This window comes from Schistocerca piceifrons, chromosome 7, assembly GCF_021461385.2.
Source record: "Schistocerca piceifrons isolate TAMUIC-IGC-003096 chromosome 7, iqSchPice1.1, whole genome shotgun sequence".
In the NCBI taxonomy this organism is placed as follows: domain Eukaryota; kingdom Metazoa; phylum Arthropoda; class Insecta; order Orthoptera; family Acrididae; genus Schistocerca; species Schistocerca piceifrons.
The window spans coordinates 171,888,020-171,910,139 of record NC_060144.1 but is presented as its reverse complement, the minus strand read 5'-3'; the positions used below and the strand labels follow the sequence as shown (position 1 = coordinate 171,910,139).

Genomic DNA, 22,120 nt, shown 5'->3' with positions numbered 1-22,120 from the left:
CGGCTAATTTCCATCTGCCTCGGTGAATGCGGGCTGGTTCCCCTTATTCCACTCAGTTTCACTTGTCGGCGATTGCTGCGCAAACACTGTTTCCACGTACGCATACGCCATAATTACTGTACGACTCAAACACTGGGGCTACACTCGTCTGGAATGACACGTTCCCGGGGGGAGGGGGGGTCCACTGGGGACCGAGCCGCACAATAACAATAACCCTGGGTTCGGTGTGGGGTGGCTGTGGGGTGAGTGGACTGCTGTAATCTGTTGTGGGGCTGTGTACCACTGAGTGCTACGGTGGGGAAGAAGCTTCTCCATCGTTTCTAGCTCCCCAGTTCAATACATACATACAAGCTACAAGTGTAACGTCCCCTTAGAAAAACTTATGAATGGTTGTGCTGATAAACCTCTTACATTATTTGATTTTCAAACAGCTGAGCAGAACTGAACGTACTCAGACATATCGCTCTTTACCTATTCCGATCAACACTAAGCTGACACACAATATTTTTTGCGCAACGCAATCTGACTTTCAATAATCCCTACAAAAGAATGGCCCTAATTAACATTAACCTATACATTTCACAAATCACTTACCTCAAAAAAATCTTCATTACTCGAACTACTGCAATACAGCGAGCGCCACTAATGCCAGCTAAATAAAAGATTCAAACTACTGAAGGCACTAACTACTGATAGGCATAGTTAGCAAATGAAAGATTTTGATAGAGAGCAAACAATGTATTTACCTTAATAGTGTTCAAAAGTCATAATATATATAGCAGTTCATGACATCCAGTCTTACAAATTTACTGTGTCTGATGGACACACGTCCAGATCATCGGCTCTCAAAACTCCGCCATCTCTCCCCCCACATCCACACTGCTGGCGGCTCACCTCCAACTGCGCAACGCTACGCGCTGTTAACAGCAAACTGCCCAACACTACAATAGCGACTATTTCAACAATGACCACTAGCCACAGACTGCACACAGCGCAGCCAGTGATTTTCATACAGAGCGCTAGGTGACAATACCAATATAAAAACCTAAACAGCCTGCTTACACAAGGAAGGACGGGTAACATAGAATCATGTTCAGGAAATAAAAAAGCAGAACACCCTGAACGACAAGAGATAGGACGTTATTATTCACAAGCCATGTACGTTAGTCTGTTGTTCAGAAATGATTATCATTTGAGTGGCCTCGGTTCAGCATCTGTCCTGTTTCCTTATAGGCACAAGGTCCGCCATGGGTCCTAATAACTTGCTCCATGCGCGATGGCACCGACGCGTGTAAGGCGCTAATGTCGTCGTGCGGTATAACCACCCATGCTGCTTCACGTGGCTCTGTGGCGGCTGGCACTGTGTCACAGCGTTTCACCATACCCCACACGTTTTCAATTGGCGACAACTCTGGTGATCTGGCGGACCAGAGAAAAAGACTGACATAGTGTGACAGGAAGAAGGCACGTGTTCGTGCAGAAAGATGTGATCATGCATTGCCTTGCTTCGGAGCTGTGTGGCGCTAGCCGGCTGCCTTCATCAGCAATCACGGCTTTGGGGCGAAGCCCAGGTACGACCTCCGCATTGTCTGCCCACTGTCGTACGCTTGGCCGAAGCTGTACTATCACTCTGTCGGAAGGCGTATGTAAACTGTGGATGGAAGGCACCTCACGTCCTGTCGTTTCCGCGCCGTCTCACCGAATTACCTTTTGCTCCTCCTTCATCTCTCAGTTCAATTCTCTTCGAAATTTTCTTCCTTTAAGCGTTGTCTTTCGCGGAAATAATTTTTAATGCAGTCCAATGACACATCACCGTTTCATTGCCACATTCTCTGTGGAGTGTGCGAATATCCTGTCTGGCATGGGCTGGTGTGCGGCTCGGGAATTCGCAGCTTCCTTACGATTTCACATTCTTACGCTGTTTTTCTGCATTCTTGATGTGAGAATAGTTACACAACACTTCTTTGTAACCGCTCTCTTTGCGTGAGGCCTAGAGAGACTGTTGCCTCGGCTTCAACTCAGGGTCTGTTGGAGTCTATGATTTATAAGGAACATCCTCATTGTCAAGAAAAATATCTTTGTAAGAACGCTAAACTCTTTCGCACTCCTACCTGCGCGAACTCTCTATGTTTTGTGTAGGACCCTCCCTGTGCCCATGAGGTGCTGGAATTGTCGGCATATTCCTGCTTTCTCAGGCAGGTAACGTGACTGCTGTCAGGCCTGAAGAACTCACATGCTTTCACGCGTACATTCTTGACATTCCATTCTAATGACTGCAGGTATCTGCCACTCCTCGGCACGCTTCTCATTGTCACACAGGCTCTTCACAACGTGTCTTTTCTTGAGCGAGGCGAGGACGTCCGCCCGGCGTCCCACTGTGTGCTGCAGTGTCTTCTTCGGGCTCTCGCCACAGGGTGTCCGGCTCCCTCCTCCTCCTCAGCGGCTAGCGCTGCGAGTTGGCAAAAGGGGCCGGGACCGGAAGTGTCATAATGTCAATGAAATTACTGTATGTAAAACGTAGACGTATTGCAAACCTAGCGTCCTCTTTTAGCCGACTTCATTTAAGTCTGCTCACTGGTTCTGGACTTTGTTTCGTCTTTTGTTTTGGTCACAATAAATACCTAAGTACTACGCATTCGTATGTTAAGTATAAGCATAGTAAATACTAAAGGCTATTATGTGGTAAGATTTCTTCAGAGACGCTTCAGTTCTGTTGTGGATACAGTGTAACCATTCGTTTTACTAATGATACACTGCATAATTTCCATTCAGCCTTTGAAAACAGTGCATGACATGTAGGACAGCTGTTCAGAAAACAATGTGGTTAACACAATTTGAAAGTTTGGGAAGAAGAAGTTTTGAAATGGAAAGTGGCTAATCTTCGGTGCAGGTCGCCACGATTTTCGTCTCCTGTACCTATCACTATCACTTCATATCAGCACTTCACTTACACCCAACATCTTCAATTATTTCTTACATTATTGTAATGGTCTCCAGTCCTAAGACTCGTTTGATGCAGCTGCCCATGCTCGTACATCATGTCGAAATTGTAGTGGTACGAATGTTTTAATTCGTCGCCACTAATCTGGACGTGTGATTCTGAAGCAATCTTATGCATTTAAAGCGACATGTCCTCGGAGTCTCTCGTGACGGCATACATGAATAAAACGTTCTCGGTATTCAAGCAGCGTCAGTTCGAATAAAATCCTAGAGTTTTCGATGACCATCTCCGCCATCGTCGTCAGTTCACTGACTGCCGGGGCAGCCATCGTTTCTCTGTTATATAGGCATGATGACATCATCAGCAGCCAATCAGATAGACCCAATGTGACTCGCGCGAGTAAGTCGAACCAGGCAGCTAGCGTTAAACATCGAAAGAAAGCAAAAACAGATGCGCGACGCAGGAGCGGCAGTTTCAAACGTGGCGCCCGCCCATGGCGCCACCTGACGCCACCAGCGCTGCCACTAGCTCCGCTAGGTGCCCGGGCCGACTTACGTGCGCGAGCCGCATTGGGTCTGCCTGATTGGTTGCTGATGATGTCACCACGTATATATAGAAACCGTAGCAGCCCCGGCAGTCAGTGAATTTCTCACTACGATGGTGGAGATGGTTATCGAAAGCTCGAGGATTTAATTCAAACTGACACGGCTTGAAAACCGAGAATTTTTTTATTTTAAAGCTACACCTTTTTGAACTATTAATGATATGAACGAGGGGGTGGTCGGGGAGCATTATGGTGCACATGTGGTGGCACGTGTTTCAAGGTCGCGTTGGGGGAATTTCATGCGTCTTGGGCAGGTAGTAGTAGCGAGGTCGTTACGTTCAGACTGACATGTTGCCAACCTCTGGCATCGTGCTAAATAGACCTTCCGCGGAAACGTAAAATTATTCTGTTGATCCTGTGAGAGCAGCGTACTTATGCCGCCAATTGGATTGGCAACATGGGATGAAGCAGTGCAGGAGGTTATGTGAAACCGACCATCGATAAAAAGCGAAGCGAGAGGGAACAAGAGATCACTTGTACACGAGGAGTGTTACTGAGGAGAAGTGTTGCGCGGCCACATCCATGGTGGTCGGGTGTGTGCGGTGGTGAAGTCATTGTCGCCGTAGTAACCCTCTCTGCAATTCGCCAGTCAACCGTCTTTGCACACCAGAACCTTGATAATGTTGTTCTTCCGCTTCGCTCAATGCACAGCACATTTCCGTACGCTTTTCTATTATAACTTGTGCAATGAAATGCACTCCTGGAAATTGAAATAAGAACACCGTGAATTCATTGTCCCATTGTCCCATTGACACATTCCTGGGGTCAGATACATCACATGATCACACTGACAGACCCACAGGCACATAGAGACAGGCAACAGGGCATGCACAATGTCGGCACTAGTACAGTGTATATCCACCTTTCGCAGCAATGCAGGCTGCTGTTCTCCCATGGAGACGATCGTAGAGATGCTGGATGTAGTCCTGTGGAACGGCTTGCCATGCCATTTCCACCTGGCGCCTCAGTTGGACCAGCGTTCGTGCTGGACGTGCAGACCGCGTGAGACGACGCTTCATCCAGTCCCAAACATGCTCAATGGGGGACAGATCCGGAGATCTTGCTGGCCAGGGTAGTTGACTTACACCTTCTAGAGCACGTTGGGTGGCACGGGATACATGCGGACGTGCATTGTCCTGTTGGAACAGCAAGTTCCCTTGCCGGTCTAGGAATGGTAGAACGATGGGTTCGATGACGGTTTGGATGTACCGTGCACTATTCAGTGTCCCCTCGACGATCACCAGTGGTGTACGGCCAGTGTAGGAGATCGCTCCCCACACCATGATGCCGGGTGTTGGCCCTGTGTGCCTCGGTCGTATGCAGTCCTGATTGTGGCGCTCACTTGCACGGCGCCAAACACGCATACGACCATCATTGGCACCAAGGCAGAAGCGACTCTCATCGCTGAAGACGACACGTCTCCATTCGTCCCTCCATTCACGCCTGTCGCGACACCACTGGAGGCGGGCTGCACGATGTTGGGGCGTGAGCGGAAGACGGCCTATTGGTGTGCGGGACCGTAGCCCAGCTTCATGGAGACGGTTGCGAATGGTCCTCGCCGATACCCCAGGAGCAACAGTGTCCCTAATTTGCTGGGAAGTGGCGGTGCGGTCCCCTACGGCACTGCGTAGGATCCTACGGTCTTGGCATGCATCCGTGCGTCGCTGCGGTCCGGTCTCAGGTCGACGGGCACGTGCACCTTCCGCCGACCACTGGCGACAACATCGATGTACTGTGGAGACCTCGCGCCCCACGTGTTGAGCAATTCGGCGGTACGTCCACCCGGTCTCCCGCATGCCCACTATACGCCTCGCTCAAAGTCCGTCAACTGCACATACGGTTCTCGTCCACGCTGTCGCGGCATGCTATCAGTGTTAAAGACTGCGATGGAGCTCCGTATGCCACGGCAAACTGGCTGACACTGACGGCGGCGGTGCACAAATGCTGCGCAGCTAGCGCCATTCGACGGCCAACACCGCGGTTCCTGGTGTGTCCGCTGTGCCGTGCGCGTGATCATTGCTTGTACAGCCCTCTCGCAGTGTCCGGAGCAAGTATGGTGGGTCAGACACACCGGTGTCAATATGTTCTTTTTTCCATTTCCAGGAGTGTACATCAAAAGTCCATTCTAAGGAAATAAACTCTCGCCCTGAAACTGTTCTTCCGAATGGGATAGAAATCGTCAGATGTGATGTACATATACAGACGAACAAATGGTCATACTTTCATAAAAGCAGGATGATTTATTCAAGAGGAACAACTTCACAAATCGACAAAGTCGATGACATATTGGTCCAATTCTGCAAGCAATTATTCGGCTTGGCAATGATTCATAGAGTTGTTGGCTATCTTCCTGAGAGATTCTTGCCAACATCCAGTTGGCACATTGTATCGTCATATTCTCGAGTTTGTTGGAGGACCCTGTCTATACGTGCTCGATTCAGTAGAGATCCAGCGACCTTGTTGGTCAGGGTAGGGTTTGGCAACCACGAAGACCAGCAGTATAACCTCTCACCGTGTTGGTGAACTTGTGCACTGAGAGGCAATGCGTGCATTCGGCTACATGCTGGTGAATACTGGCTATCAGGTTGCCCGCGACGACTGGGAGAAAACCTGTAATCAAGGCTCATTTTGCAACTTAAGCAGCTCAGAATGCGCCTTGACCTTTCGCTCTCTGCAGCTTGGTTTCGGGCACCATCCTTACGGGCCTTTATGCCTAGCACTCGTGAAACCCGTCTCATAACCGTTGGCCAGTAACCAAGTTTTCTCACGCTATCGCGTTTACTTCTTTATCATTCTCCTTGAATGCAAGAAGTTACCTTACTTCCTCAGTCCCAGCCACGAGCATTGGACACGTATTATCTGAGTCCCCTCGTACATTTCTAATTTTATTCTCTATCATTTCTACATTACTAATGATAAGCTTCTCTACGGCTTCTGTCAATCTGTGCTGACACATTGTAACCTCGTTTTTCCATTGTACATAAATCTCACTCTACTTACTCAATTCCACATACCCGTTCAATCTGGCATTGTTCTACACAAGTCCCTTCTTGGTGCATTATTATAAGTTGTTCTAATCCTGGCGAAGCTTCCACCAATCGCGACTCCATCGCAGTTAACTTTTCACCTTAAGCATATGCAGTGTCCTGACATCATCTGAATTGCATTTCCTGCTTTTTTGTGTCTTCATTAAATTTTAGTCCTGCTGGTCGATCTCCCTCAAGTCCTGCTGGATCTCTTGCAGCTCATTTCTTGTTTTATCTTATACCTTATTCATTTCTTCCTTTCACTTGTCCATCTCCCCCCCTACCTCTGCTCATTTCTCGCATAACTTCCACTAGTGCAGCTAAGCGGTCTTCTTCACAAGAGGATTTCACAAGAGGATTCTGCGACAATGGTGGGGATGGCTGGCTCAACTGAGGATTTCTATTTGTATTTCGTCATAGTCCCTTGTTTTAGTCGTTTCGCATGAGCACCTAACGGTAATGTTGTTAGCATCAAGAGCACCTCGTTTAGTTGAAAAGACTCGTTAATCGTCTCAATATCTTTACTATTGTGGAAAGGGACATTCCCTCTTTAATCTACTCTTGTTGCGAGTCTTCTTTGGCCTATGCTTTAGCCGAAACGAGATCTGACACTGTCTTCTTAGCAGTTCATCCACACATAAATTCATAAAACTTACACATAGGTACCGCTCCAAAAATTCGAACTAGGTCAAGCCTTTTCACGTGTCTGTGAGCATTGGATCAACATGGATGAGCACACGTTTGCACAATACACCGATGCTGTCCTACTGAATGGAGAAGCTCATGGTAATGGAAGAGCTGCTGGTCGCCTTTATCAGGATCGTTCTCCACAACTTTCGATTCTATCGAATACTCTTTTCGCCACAATTACGCAACGACGTCAGGATAGGGTACCTTTACCTTCAGAAGGCGTAACTGTGGTGCTCAAAGGAGATGCCACACCGTATCGGGTCGAAGAGAACCTGTCAACGATTACACGAGCTATTTCTTCGGCTAGTAATCAGTGGAATACTAAAACAAAAAGCGTGCTGAGTCACGCCTGATCAATTACCTTTAAAGATGGACATGTTTTCAAATGGTTGTATCACGAACAGTACATTTCCGGTCACTGGTTCCAATTTAAAATATTATCTACTTAATGCCCTCTACAAGTCCTAGGAGTTAGTAACGAGAATTTCCGAACACCATTAATATATCTGGAAGTCCAGAGTTAGTAGAGAGAAAGTTTGCAAGTGTCGTAAGTCCACCATAAAGAGAGTGACTGCCAGAAAATTTAGTATCTTCTTGATATCACCACCGGTAAATCACGCTAGAAATAATAGTATAAAAAGAGATGACATATATGAATTGTTAGAATAATGCAACTTAGGACTGCTAGAGCTGTATCTTGACAAAGCAATCAATTCTGGTATTTTCTTATATATATCTGTGTGTGTGTTGAAAATTTGTTGCGATCGTCTACTGATACGATCTGTTCCGTATCTTGTGGTCCTGTTTGGTACGCTGTAATCTAAACTGCATATAAAACATTTGCTCAGGGTCTTTGTGTTCTGATGATCTTTGTTGAGCGTGTTGTTTCATTGCCCTGACAAAACAGTGTTGAAATTTTTGGAGCGGGACCTACGAGTATGAAAGTTTTGTGAACTGCTAGGGAGACAGTGTCAGATCTCGTTTGGCTAAAGCATAGGCTAAAGAAGACTCGCAGGAAGGGTAGAGTAGAGAGGGAACGTCACTCTCCACAATAGTACAGAATCAAATGTTCAAATGGCTCTAAGCACTATGGGTAGTTTAATGAACCGAGAAAGAGGATGAAGAAATCGTGGTATCGCAACAAGAGAAATCGGCGGCAGCTCACGTGAATGCCAAAGAAATCAGTGGCAAAATTGTTAATTCCACTAAAAATAGGAATTCTCAGTACAGTTAGCCACCCCAAGTTTTGTCACAGAATCCTCCTGTGACATCCTCTTGTGAAGAAGACAACCGAGATGCACTGGTGGAAGTTATGCGAGAAATGAATAGAGGTAGGGGGGAGATGCACAGGTGAAAGGAAGAAATGAATAAGGTATGAGATAAAACAAGAAATGAGCTGCAAGATATCAAGCAGGACTTGAGGAAGATCGACCAGCAGGACAACAAAGTTAATGAAGACATAAACAAGCAGGATGGGCTATTTAGATGATGTCAGGAGACAGGATATGCTCAAGGTCAAAAGTGAACTGCGATGGAGTCGCGGTTGATGGATGCTTCGATAGGATTAGAGAGCAACTTAAAATAATGCACCAAGAGGGGACCCGTGTAGAACAATGCCAGAATGAACAAATCTGTGGAATTGAGCAAGTAGAGTGGAATTTATGGACAATGGAAAATCGAGGTTACAAAAGTGTCAGCACAGATTGACGGAAGCAGTAGAGAAGCTTACCGTTAGTCACGTAGGAATGATAGAGAATTAAATTAGAACTGCACTAGAGGACTCAGATGATACGTGCCCAGTGCTCGTGGCTGGGACTGAGGAAGTAAGATCATTTCTTGCGTTCAAGTAGATTGATAAATGAGTAAATTGGTGACAGCGTGAGAAAAATTGGATACTGGCCACGATTATGAAAATATCAAATGGAAGGTAGCACGAGTGCTAGGCATAAAGGGCCGTAAGAATGATACTCGAAACCAAAATTCAGAGAGAAAAAGTTCAAGGCGTATTCTGAGCTACGTGAGTTCCAAAGGGAACCCTGATTACAGATTTTCTCCCAGTCGTCACGAGCAACCTGATAGTCAGTATTCACCAAATGCAGTCGAATGCACGCATAGCCGTTCATTGGAGTATTGGAAAGGGATAGTCAATGACGAGCTTTGGCGTGTATAAATAGCAGAAACAAGTGTTTAAGGGTTAATGTTTCGTCAGCTTAGTGGAATTAGTGTAGGTGAAACGACATCAGCTGATACGACATAACCACGAGCAACCATGACAACCCTTGTGAATACCTATCTAGCAAACATTTTTTCATACGGCCGAAGCACAGAAGCGATTCGTTTCCGGACGTGAGTTAGTAAACAAAATAGTATGTATTCACTTCCCTATACACGTTTGTAGCGGTTCTTTCCGAAAACCCTATCTAGTCAGTACTTACAATGACCCTGTGAGCACCCCAAGCTCGACTGCAAGTACAAGAAGCCAGAACTGCAACTGCCCGTAAGAGCCAAGACACAATTTTTTGAAACATTTAAAGCAAATAAATATACAGCGCTGCCATTACTTTTAACAATTGTATGTTACTAATACAGGCTGCCCTTTTATTTGGTAATGGCCAGATGCCGCTCGAGCTTCCGATGGATTGTCGGTAATTCATTCACTAATTTCGCAGTGGCGCTCTACAACACACATTTTAACAACAACATATAAGCAAGCAGCTATAATGATACATGAAAAACACCTTTGTGACGCATATACATCCAGGTTATGAATAAACAAGTTCAGGCGACGAAATTACCGTGCCGGCAAAAATCACCGGACCTTTTGAATCATCACACCAGTCCACAACCTCGATGGTGCCCTTGGCAGTGCTGATCTGTCGTGTTGTCTCAGCCGAACATGGCGGACATGCTCTCCTATATGGGGGTTAATGACTCCATTGCCTCCGTAATAGGCGACACCACACTCACACTGTCTCTCGCGTACACCCGCAGAGTTGAGCACTTTTACTACGTACTGTGACGACTCCGCAAAAGTGTTTTGATGCCTCCTCGACTAAGCACCCTTCATGCTCGATCTCTGAGCCCTTGACGTAAGGTAAGCGCACTACTGGCAGCTGTTATTCTGTTTCATTTCCTTTATCTGGCTATGTACTGAATTTAATAGCTCTTTTTTGTTGTCATAACCATTGGCTCTGAAGGTATTATGTAGCTCTTTCAGCTTTTGTCTGATATCTACTGAAGCACTGTCTTGAGCTGTCAGTGTGTGAAGGGTGGAACAATTTTGAGCAGGATTATGATAATGGCGGCATTCGGACAGTAGGAACCGCCGCGAACGGTTAAAGTAACAGGTTGTGCACAACCGCCGCCGTCCCTCTGGTACTGACAGGGGGAAAACACAGTCCTAGCAGCTTATCGCTGATTCGTAGCGGGCTCCCAACTGCAAGCAAGCCGTGAAAGCCACAAATAGTCTGCCACGTATTCCCTCCCACTCTCCTAAGACCCACCAAAGTTATTTTAGTCGATTACTTGTCATAGGGTGTAGAACTTCCTTGTAGAACTTCCTTTTCAATCAGTATACCGCCATGCGTAAGCTGCTGCTCCAGCCAGCTCTGCTTCCGGATAGAGAGTTTAAAAAAATTCATTTTTTGTGAGGTTCGAACTCACGACCCCCGGTTTACTAGACCAGTGCGCAACCATTGAGCTAAGTAAACGGCGGCTATCCATTTGTGGGATATCCTTGAATTTTCGCGTCATAATGATGAATCGTACAGCCTACGAGCAGATATCGAATTACGCACACAGCTGGTACCGGAGATGTCCATATTCTCGTTTTCCAACTCACTTGATAGTTTCACCTTTAAGCTACCGAAAATTGTCGGTCCACGCAGTCTTGACGTGGTGCACAGCTAGTGGGAAAAACGTGCTCTTCTGTGAAATGCACCTCTAAGCTCCTCTCTGGCTGCAGGATGCTGTTGTCCACAGTGGCACAGACGTTGTCCCTAGGCTTTCACGTCAACTGCCCTGGTCAGCAAGACCACCAGATTCCTCGTCACTTGAACACGTGTTTAGAAAGTCAGATTTCTCGTCAGTTGCGGGACATGTTGAAGAGGGAACTTACTCGTCCGCAAAGACCTGCATGAGCAGTTGCCGAACTGCAACCATAGGAGCAAGATGTTTCTGAAAATCTATTGCAGGATACCTTTCGGCACCGCTGTAATCGCTTACATGCGGGAATACGAGCCGGCGCTGCCGTCATATGGGACATGAGGGGATGGGGGGTGGACGGTTTGTACACGATTTACTGATGTGGCTGTTTGGCACCCTTCACTGTGACGTATGATTTTTTTCTTGGTCTGAATTTCTCATACACTGCTTCTATGATGAACTACTTGTGACCTCCCTTGTCAATAAAATGACGGTGGCCGGCCGCGGTGGCCGAGCGGTTCTAGGCACTTCAGTCCGGAACTGCGCTACTGCTACGGTCGCAGGTTCGAATCGTGCCTCGTGCATGGATGTGTGTGATGTCTTTAGGTTAATTAGGTTGAAGTAGTTGTAAGTTCTAGGGGACTGATGACCTCAGATGTTAAGTCCCATAGTGCTCAGAGCCATTTGAACCAATTGAACCAAAATGACGTTGTCGATGAGTAGGTTGCCTTTTATTTTACCGATAGTGTAGTTTCAAATGTAATGAAGATGACGTCGGTGACCCAGTGAGACAGAAATGATATACAGATATATTAAAGCACTTACTCCACAGCTGATAACTTTACCATCGGGAATGCTGCTACATCTCAGTCAAAACGTCGGTTTATTTTACTAATTTGTTTTACAAGGCGACGAGTCTAAACAACCATAAGTATTTTAAGAGGTCATTTTTTTCTTTTTTTTCCCCTATAAAGCCTACTTCTTCACATGTCAGTGTTCGCCATTAATCATGGTACACCCCGTATTTTAAAATCGCTGCTTTCCTTCTCCACCGCCCCCTGTCCCTTCCTCCATTATGGTCCTGTATGGCGAACTGTATTCCAGGCCGTCATCGTCTCGTTACGTTTTTCATGTATTCATTTTCTCGACGTTCCTGCAGAGATCCTAAGGATTATCACTTTATTTGTGAATGTAATTTTCAGTATATGTTAGTAACACTACGCTGCGAAAGTTTCGATTCTCTTCTTTCCTAACGTTCATGCAGCCCCTCATTTAAGTGAGGCCAAACGGCACTCCGCGAGAGTGGGCTGACCAGCCGCAATCCTGCTTGGCGTTCCGAGCGCGGGGCGAGGAGTAAAAGGTAAAGGAGGAGAAAGAGGAAGTCTGCAGCCGCACGTCGCTAGAGCAAAGCGGTCGACCTGTCACACGTCAAGCGGTTTCCTGGCAATCTTATCTGAATGAAACTAGATTCACGTTCTGCATTGGGAATATTACTGCGCCTACGCATTTTTCTAAAATACAAACATTGGAGAATCCACAACATTCGGTTCCCAGTCGGATTTGCCTTACTTCTCGTATCTTTCAAGGCCACGCAAGGGGCTTAATGCGTCATCGCACTATTACGAGCTGGAACGATGGAGCCTTAATACCACACCAGCCACAACGACTACAGGACGCTCTATTTTTCTGACGAATGGCTGTGAATGCTGGCTGAAGCGAAGAGCGCCAGTAGGGAGTGGACTTAAGAGTAGTAAAGTGGTGAAAATATCTTTTATGGTAGACATTACCAATTATTACATTACTAATTACTTCAATTCATTATTGATTTGGTAAGTAATGTGTCAGCACAGCATGGAATTCAACCTTTACACAACGACACAAGCTCATCACAATAGGCTGTGGGGTGGTAGGACTGCACCAAGTGGCACGTCAGGCAGTCACCGTTGACAGTTGCAATGAACATTTATTTGGCACGTTTAAACAAGACAAACAACACATGAAACCATCAACACATTTTTAGTATTACCATTTGGGTGACAGCAAGTCACTTAAAAATTTACAAATTCATAAACCACGGCACTTATGGCCTATTACACATTTAGTGAAATGAGTTCAGAACTATTTATTCAAAAACTATGATCAACCTCAAAAGCAATTAACTAAAATTTAACGAGGAAATGTAGTCTGTCGTTACTGCCGATAAATACAATAACCAGGTGGCACTTACTCAAGGACCAGCCAAACTGTTTTCAATGGCGGTTAACACTGACAGTAGCAATCTACAAACAGAATGTATCAGCACTCCAGGCCCTAGTAAACGTTAATCATCACATCATATACAGCTCTCACTAGAACCTTGCGTACTAAGCAAGCTGAAATTAACACAGGACAGAGTCAGTAGGAGTAGCAACGGCCGGCCAAGAAAATGAAGTCAGCACCACTGAACCTAGTAGTAGATTTCGGCCACAATTTACAGCAAAAGCAAGGACCTTACCGTCTTGCTTGTTCGAAAAAGCCAGCCGCCGCAGATGCCAGGAGACATGAAGCGAACGAAATACACCAACGGCTTCCCAGTAACGTGACTGCTTCCACGCCGGCGATATTTGCTACGGTGCCGTCACCCGGGTAAACAGCCTCTATTAGATGGCCTCTTCCTACTATCTCGCACGGCGCCTGTACTGTCAGCCAGACTTCCCAAACGACGTTACTGCTAGGCATCCCAAAGCAAAATCCTCGCTACTTGCTAGAGCTTATCCCTCGCTCCCCGACCGGCCAGGTAGGTGGCGCTATCGCACGCCCTGCGCACACCACCGCAAAGATAACTCTTACGGGCGGCGGGAACATCGCTAATCAAGCCACACGGCTGAGTAACAGATATGGCGACAAGATTGATGCTATCAAACAGAAAGTAATCCTATGAAAAAAGAAGCTTCAAGTACATGACATGGAACATCTCCCATAAGTTGAGGCAGTCATTTGTGGACCAGACATGATTGACTAAGTTTCAGTAACTGAAATGCCTCATTGTGAGTTCCCAAAGAAATCCCAAGATATTGCACTTCTGAAGACGGATTTGGATTTATTTTTCAGACCATTAGCGCTTATGGCTGATAATGTACCTCATTATTTCCTGCTGATAGACTCACATTGGAGCATGCAACTCAACGACCTCTCTGTCCAGTCCTGAAATTTATAAGATTTTTGTAAAATGTTACGCCTAAAACAGTATCCTCTATAATGTGAGATACGTCTTTCGGTCGTAATAACCAATATTATAATCGTCTGTCCTATTTAGTGGCACACAGTTAACAAGGGAATTAATTATTTATAATATTATTGCCTAACAGTTAATCTCTGAAGTGATGCATTAGGCAGCCGGTTCATATTCCACTGTCTTTAATACGAGGATTGAATTGTCTCATGTAAATGCAGTTCCAAATGTCTCATTCGTCTTACATTAGATATTTGTAGTTACTTCATGACTCTTTAAAGATATCAATTCCTTTGACTGACACATTTTATGAACTGGACGAAATTCAATGAGAACACTTCACACGGTGTTATTGTAGTGTCACCGCCAGACACCACACTTACTAGCTGGTAGCCTTTAAATCGGCCGCGCTCCGTTAGTATATGTCGGACCCGCGTTTAGCCACTATCAGTGATTGCAGACCGAGCGCCGCCACACGGCAGGTCTAGTCGAGAGAGACTCCCTAGCACTCGTCCCAGTTGACGGTCGACTTTGCTAGCGTTGGTTCACTGACTACATACGGTCTCATTTGCAGAGATGCCTTCAGCTACATCATTTGCTACGACCTAGCAAGGTGCCATATTCAGTTAATACGAATGTATTCTGAACAGATAATATTGTGGATCATGTACCGTCAAGAGCGACGTTCATCATTAATGGATTAAAGAATCAAACTAATTACGCCTGCTTTCTGAATTCTATTTCCTTGTCATGTTCCAGACCTCACGTCAGTATAGTTCTTCCCTCCTCACACCAGACTACATGAGCTAAAACGCGTGCATTTCGGCCTCCACTAGTAACACGGTGTTGGCTCTTCTGCCAACACAACATTGGCGACGACTGTAAAAACGGTGTTCTTATCTATACTGCCCTGATTTCATTGTGTCATGGCTTCGCCACAATCTCTAGATGTACTGTCCGAATTCTGTCATTACTGGATGCCCTTGGACAGCTCGTCCAGGGTCAATGTGCAATGCAAAACGATGCAGCAGCCGCCGCTCCACCACTAACGCAGCCACACACGACTTTCAAACCTTTTGATGCTGCACTGGGAAGCTGGTTGGAGTGGTCACGCCAATTTGGATTCCATCTCGCCGCCTATAGAATTCAAGGTCACGAGCGGCTGCCTTTTCTTTTGTCGTCCATTGGTGTGCAAACCTACTGTGTGATAGTCAAATTATTTCCCCGACGCAACGTAGCAACTCTGTCCTACGACGACATTTTGTCTGCATTAGATGCACATTTCAAAAAATCGGTCAATGTACTTGCAAAACGGTGTACATTCTTTAGTACAAAACGTGCGGCAGGTCAGACTAATCGGGAGTGGGTTGCAACCTTGCAAGGCCTTACTAGGGATTGTGATTTTGAGTGTCAATGTGGACTCCCATATTCAGATACTATGGTATGTGATGCAGTTGCACAGAACGTTTCTGATGTTCGTATAAGGGAACAGATTTTGAAACTAGTCAGCCCCTCCCTTCAACAGTGCTGGACATATTGGATCGGCAGGACACACTAGACTTTGCTCAGGAATCGTTTGAAACTTCGCCAGCCGTGTATCAGGTTAACCGGCCCGCCGGGCAAGCTGCACGGAGCAGTAAACAGCCCTCGCACCTGGCCGGGCCGCTGCCGCCAGGCTCTCAGCAACGAGTGCCGCGCCAGCAAGTAAATGCAGTGCTCAAATCATGCCCGCGGTGCGCTACTGAACATTCGCGTGAAACTTACACGTCACGCCAAACTATTTGCTTTTATGTCATAAAAAAAGGACATGTTCAGAGTGCTTGCCAGAAAAAGCTCAGATCGGAAACATAAACATTTCCAGGCCCTTTGCTTCGGGCCGAAATTGAAATCGAATCAAGGATACTCAGGCTTACGAAACTTCGCCCATGGTAATTCATGTCGTTCATTCCACTCCGCCCAGTGCCACTCTCTCTAACACTGACTGTGTTCATCCCGCAAATAGTGTGCGTCGACATCGTCGAACTCCCGTCAAGTCACAAGTGATTTTGTACCAGTGTCAGTTCACGTTGCACGAGGCAGTAGCTCTTGTCGTCAGCGGGCCAATAAACTTTTTGTAGATTTCGACATAAACGGCAAAGTGATACCATTCCAGCTCGATACCGGAGCTGCAGTTTCACTGATCAACCCCGACACTTGCAAACTGCTGGGCACACCTCTGTTACGTGCCGCAAATGTTACGTTAACTAGGTATTCAGGTCAATAGATCCCTGTGTTAGGACAGTGCAGCCTTCTTGCAACATAAAACTGACAAACAAAACTTGTGTCATTTTATGTCCTTCGTTCTTCTTCTGCAGTGAACTTGTTTGGTTTCGATTTATTTCAGTTTTGTAACTATAGTAAATCAGGTCCTATCATTGAACCAGACTGTGCCTTCAGACAGTGTTTCTCGTCTATGTGAAGAATTTGCAAACATTTTTGCACCAGGTGTCGGTTGCACTAAGAACTATAAAGCACAATTGGAACTGAAAGTAAACGCGCAACCTAAATTTTTCAGACCGCGCAAAGTTCCCCACACATTGCTTGATGTTGTTGTTGTGGTCTTCAGTCCTGAGACTGGTTTCATGCAGCTCTCCATGCTACTCTATCCTGTGCAAGCTTCTTCATGCCCCAGTACCTACTGCAACCTACATCCTTCTGAATCTGCTTGGTGTATTCATCTCTTGGCCTCCCTCTACGATTTTTACCATCCACGCTGCCCTCCAATACTAAATTGGTGATCCCTTGATGCCTCAGAACATGTACTACCAACCGATCCCTTCTTCTAGTCAAGTTGTGCCACAAACGTCTCTTCTCCCCAATCCTATCCAACACCTCCTCATGAGTTATGTGATCTACCCATCTAATCTTCAGCATTCTTCTGTAGCACCACATTTCGAAAGCTTCTATTCTCTTCTTATCTAAACTATTTATCGTCCATGTTTAACTTCCATACATGGCTACACTCCATACAAATACTTTCAGAAACGACTTCCTGATATTTAAATCTATACTTGATGTTAACAAATTTCTCTTCTTCAGAAACGATTTCCTTGCCACTGCCAATCTACATTTTATATCCTCTCTGCTTCGACCATCATCAGTTATTTTGCTCCCCAGATAGCAAAACTCCTTTACTACTTTAAGTGTCTCATTTCCTAATCTAATTCCCTCAGCATTACCCGACTTGATTCGACTACATTCCATTATCCCCGTTTTCCTTTTGTTGATTTTCATCTGATATCCACCCTTCAAGACACTATCCATTCCGTTCAACTGCTCTTCCAAGTCCTTTGATGTCTCTGACAGAATTACAATGTCATCTGCGAACCTCAAAGTTTTTATTTCTTCTCCATGGATTTTAATACCTACTCTGAATTTTTCTTTTGTTTCCTTCACTGCATGCTCAATATACAGATTGAATAACATCGGGGAGAGGCTACAACCCTGTCTCACTCCCTTCCCAACCACTGCTTCCCTTTCATGCCTCTCAACTCTTATAACTGCCATTTGGTTTCTATGCAAATTGTAAATAGCCTTTCGCTCCCTATATTTTACCCCTGCCGCCTTCAAATTTGAAAAAGGGTATTCCAGTCAACATTGTCAAAAGCTTTCTCTAAGTCTACAAATGCTAGAAACGTAGGTTTGCCTTTACTTAATCTAGCTTCTAAGATAATCCGTAGGGTCAGTATTGCCTCACGTGTTCCAATATTCTACGGTATCCAAACTGATCTTCCACATGGACGGCTTCTACTAGTTTTTCCATTCGTCTGTAAGGAATTCGCGTTAGTATTTTGCAGCTGTGACTTATTAAACTGATAGTTCGGTAATTTTCACATATGTCAACACCTGCTTTCTTTGGGATTGGAATTATTATATTCTTCTTGAAGTCTGAGGGTATTTCGCCTGTCTCATACATCTTGCTCAGCAGATGGTAGAGTTTTGTCAGGACTGGCTCTCCCAAGGCCGTCAGTAGTTCCAATGGAATGTTGTCTACTCCCAGGGCCTTGTTTCGACTCAGGTCTTTCAGTGCTCTGTCAAACTCTTCACCAAGTTTTAAATTGTAAGACATTTCCAGGGGCACATTGCTTGATGAGGTTGCTAAAACATTACACGGTTTGGAATCACAAGGTGTAATTGAATTGAGACTTTGTGTGGACTTCAAGGCAATCGTGAATCCACAACTAGTGATTGCAACATTGCCTTTACCCCGCCCGGAAGATCTTTTTGACAAACTGTGCCTGGGCAAATATTTTACAAAGTTGGACCTAGCAGATGCGTACTTGCAAATACCGGTGGACGAAGAATATCAGCGCGTTTTGGTGGTTAACACGCATCTTGGTTTCTATCAATTCAAACGACTGCCATTCGGGTGTGCATCCGCCCCTGCATTGTTTCAGCAATATCTACAAACTGTTTGTGCGTCGGTCCCTACTGCAGCAAACTATCTGGACAATATTGTGATCTCCGGAAAGACGGAAGAAGAACATTATTTCAGGTCTTGCGACATAATGGTCTTGGCTTATGGAAGGACAAATGTGTGTATTTTGCTCGTGACTTTCCATACCTGGGCCATGTACTCAATGCCCAAGGCACACATCCCAGTCCCACGCACCCCCGTGCCATACAAGACTTACCTTCGCCGCAGAATTTGAAGCAGCTACAGAGTGTGCTGGGAATAATCAACTATTATCGCCGATATGTGCCGCATGCCTCTTCCATTTCAGCTCCGCTTCATCGCTTACGCCGTAAAGGTGTTCCTTTCGTCTGGACGACGGAATGCGAACGCGCCTTTCGCCAGTTGACATCGGCGTTGCTTTCCAATACTTGCCTTACGCCATTCGATCCCCGGAAGCCCCTTTTGCTGATGGTGGATGCATCGAATTTCGGGATCGGTGCTGTGCTTGGGCACAAAGATGGCTCGCACGATAGCCCTATTGCCTTTGCGTCTAAATTGCTCTCGTCTGTGCAAAGAAATTATTCACAGATCGAGAAAGAAGCGTTGGCTCCCGTATTTGGTGTTACAAAGTTTCTTGACTTCTTGTATGGTCGTCACTTTACCATAATCACAGACCACAAACCTTTGACATCGCTTTTTCACCCGAACAAGCCTGTACCTCCACGTACAGCGCAGAAATTCATTCGCTGGTCTATTTTCCTCTCGCAGTACCGCTACGATATCTTGTATCGGTCCACTGCTAAGCACGTAAACGCCGATGCGTTGTCCCGTTTGCCTATTGCTGAGGATAGGGCATTCGATTCCTCCGAACTTGCTTGCATGTTCAATGATTCGGAAACCGATGACGTGGTCGAATCGTTTCCGATTGATTTTCGTCGTGTAGCTACAGCCACAACTGCCGACCCTGTCCTTGCTACCGTTCTGCGTTTTGTTGCTACGCAATGGCCCTTGTTAAAGTCACCGAATGGGGACTCGTTGGTTCGCCGATTTTTTGCTCACAAGGAGAGACTTTTTGTTCGGTGTGGTGTTTTGCTGTTGCGTTCTGATAATGATCAGTCCAGGGTCGTGGTACCACGTTCGTTACAGTCCTCTGTCTTAAAGCTTCTCCACCAAGGACATTGGGGTATAGTGAGAACGAAACAACTTGCTCGTCAGCACTGTACTTGGTTCGGAATCGATGCCGCGATTACGAATATGTGCTCTTCTTGCATGGTGTGTGCCGAACAACAATCAGCACCGCCGCAGAAATTCTTTCGGCCTCCACTAATAACACTGTGCTGGCTCTTCTGCCAACACAACAGTTATTATTTCACACATAATTATTCTTAGTACTGAAAATCGTAGCAATAATTTGCTGTAAGAAGACTGTACTCTACCAGAAACCACGAACGAGTGGGAATTTAAAATGGCCATAGTTAGATTCACATTATTCTTTAGTGACCAGGGAGCTATGTCAGTATTAGTAAATATTCATATTTCTTACCATCGATTTCTCTGGACTGCTACGTAATCTCTGACCGAAACGAGGTAACGCAAATGTTCTATTATTTCGTAAGATATGTCACATCGCGATTCCCCCGACAAGCCGCTAAACGTATTTATTCGTTGAACCTATGCGTGCGATGGTTTTTTTTCCTTATTGAAATCGACAAAGTCCCGTAAAGGTAGGGTCTAACACATTGTAATTTGCTTAGCTCCTTGTGTTCGTCTCTATCTGGAACCATAGTTCCTGGTATATTATATGTCCTAAAATCGGAATGTGTATAAAAATGTAAATGTCACACCAAAATGTTCAACATCTGTAAATAAACCTTTTTCCGCTCAACGTATTAGTACTACCTAAGGTACTTAATTAATCAAGCAGTAAAATTTACTGCATTGGCAAGAAAATAAAAACAGTTGAAAATGAACACACGTGATAAATTCCTACTAATAACGCTATACTGCAATATTCACCTCTTAGAGGTAAATGCAGTGTGGCGAGCGCTTCTTGCTGTCTCCCGAGTGTGTAACCTACGGCATATAGCCATGTACCTAACACCTGCTTGGAGTAGTGCAGTGGTGGGGGAAGTCGGATCGCTGAGCAGGCACTTGGGCAGGCCTGATTTAATTCCATATAATCCTTTGCTCTATACATTTTTAGAAACTGGTAGGAGCAATGTGGTCATATGTAAGGTATTACTACACTTTATAACTGAGGAGCATAAGCAATTACGTTTGTAGAAAACTTACCCTTCACCTACCGAAAAATTACAGGACTTGAAAAGACAGATAGCGCCAGTCAAACAGGGCAAGAGCAGACTCTTAAGCCACAACCAGTATGTGGGATTTTCTCAAAAACCAGTCATCGATAACTTAACTGAAGTGTTTTCATGGTTCAGAAAGCATCATGCCCTTTAAAGTCTGACGGACAGTTAGCGGGACGCCACAGAACCTCAAGCATCTAAAAGCACTTCAGCCAAGCAGTCGCATCTTCGTCACAAACAAGTGGGTTGTTGGCGGTGATACGGCCTAACAAAGGTGTTAATGAGAAGAGACAATAAATAGGTCCTAGTGGAAGGAATGGGTAACAAGCTCAACATCGTTTGATTCTCTTAAATAATAGCTTGTCAAAATTTACTAGCACAATACAGCTGACAATATATTACAAATATTCGTAAGTTCCTTTCTTTTGCCAATAATCCATTCACTAGCTGCCATAATTAAATTTTACTTGCTAACACAGCGTAACATTAGGAAAAGTTCACCAACATTAATAATCCAAAGTTTGCTTTATACACCAAAGGGATTACAAATGTGGTTTACTACCTTGAGACATTAAATTATTTTAAGAAAAAGCAGTGACATATTGATGATCTTTATGCTTCAAAAATTTTAGGCCAGACAATTAACTCAAAGAGGTTCCTTCGACCATAATTAATAAGTTGTGAGGGACCTGTCCATTGTGAGATCAGGGTGCTAGCCCGAACATGTCACATTACAGTCCGAGATAGACCTTGGGCACACGACCCGTGGCAACAAGGCATGAAGTCGACAGTGGCTCCGCCTACAACATACATAAGACCTATATTGAATAAAGATTAAACAACAGTTCACCGGCCCATCTCAAAAGACGATGTAATCAAGGGTGGTGCAGAAGCGGCAATAAGAAAGTTAACAGCATGAAAACGCCAACATCAATTTAAAAAAAAAAAAAAAAAAAGAAGACATTAAACAACAATAGCACTAA

At 45.2% G+C, this 22,120-nt stretch overlaps 1 protein-coding gene across 1 annotated transcript in view; it reads right to left on the bottom strand.

The window, feature by feature from the left end:
- LOC124805532 (O-acyltransferase like protein-like) overlaps nucleotides 1-6,655 on the bottom strand; it is a 370,573-nt gene extending 363,918 nt beyond the window's left edge. The window contains exon 1 of the mRNA XM_047266101.1: nucleotides 6,546-6,655. Within this exon, the coding sequence (XP_047122057.1) occupies nucleotides 6,546-6,655 (110 nt within the window). The remainder of the gene's footprint in view (nucleotides 1-6,545) is intronic.
- Between the last annotated feature and the right edge of the window lie 15,465 nt (nucleotides 6,656-22,120).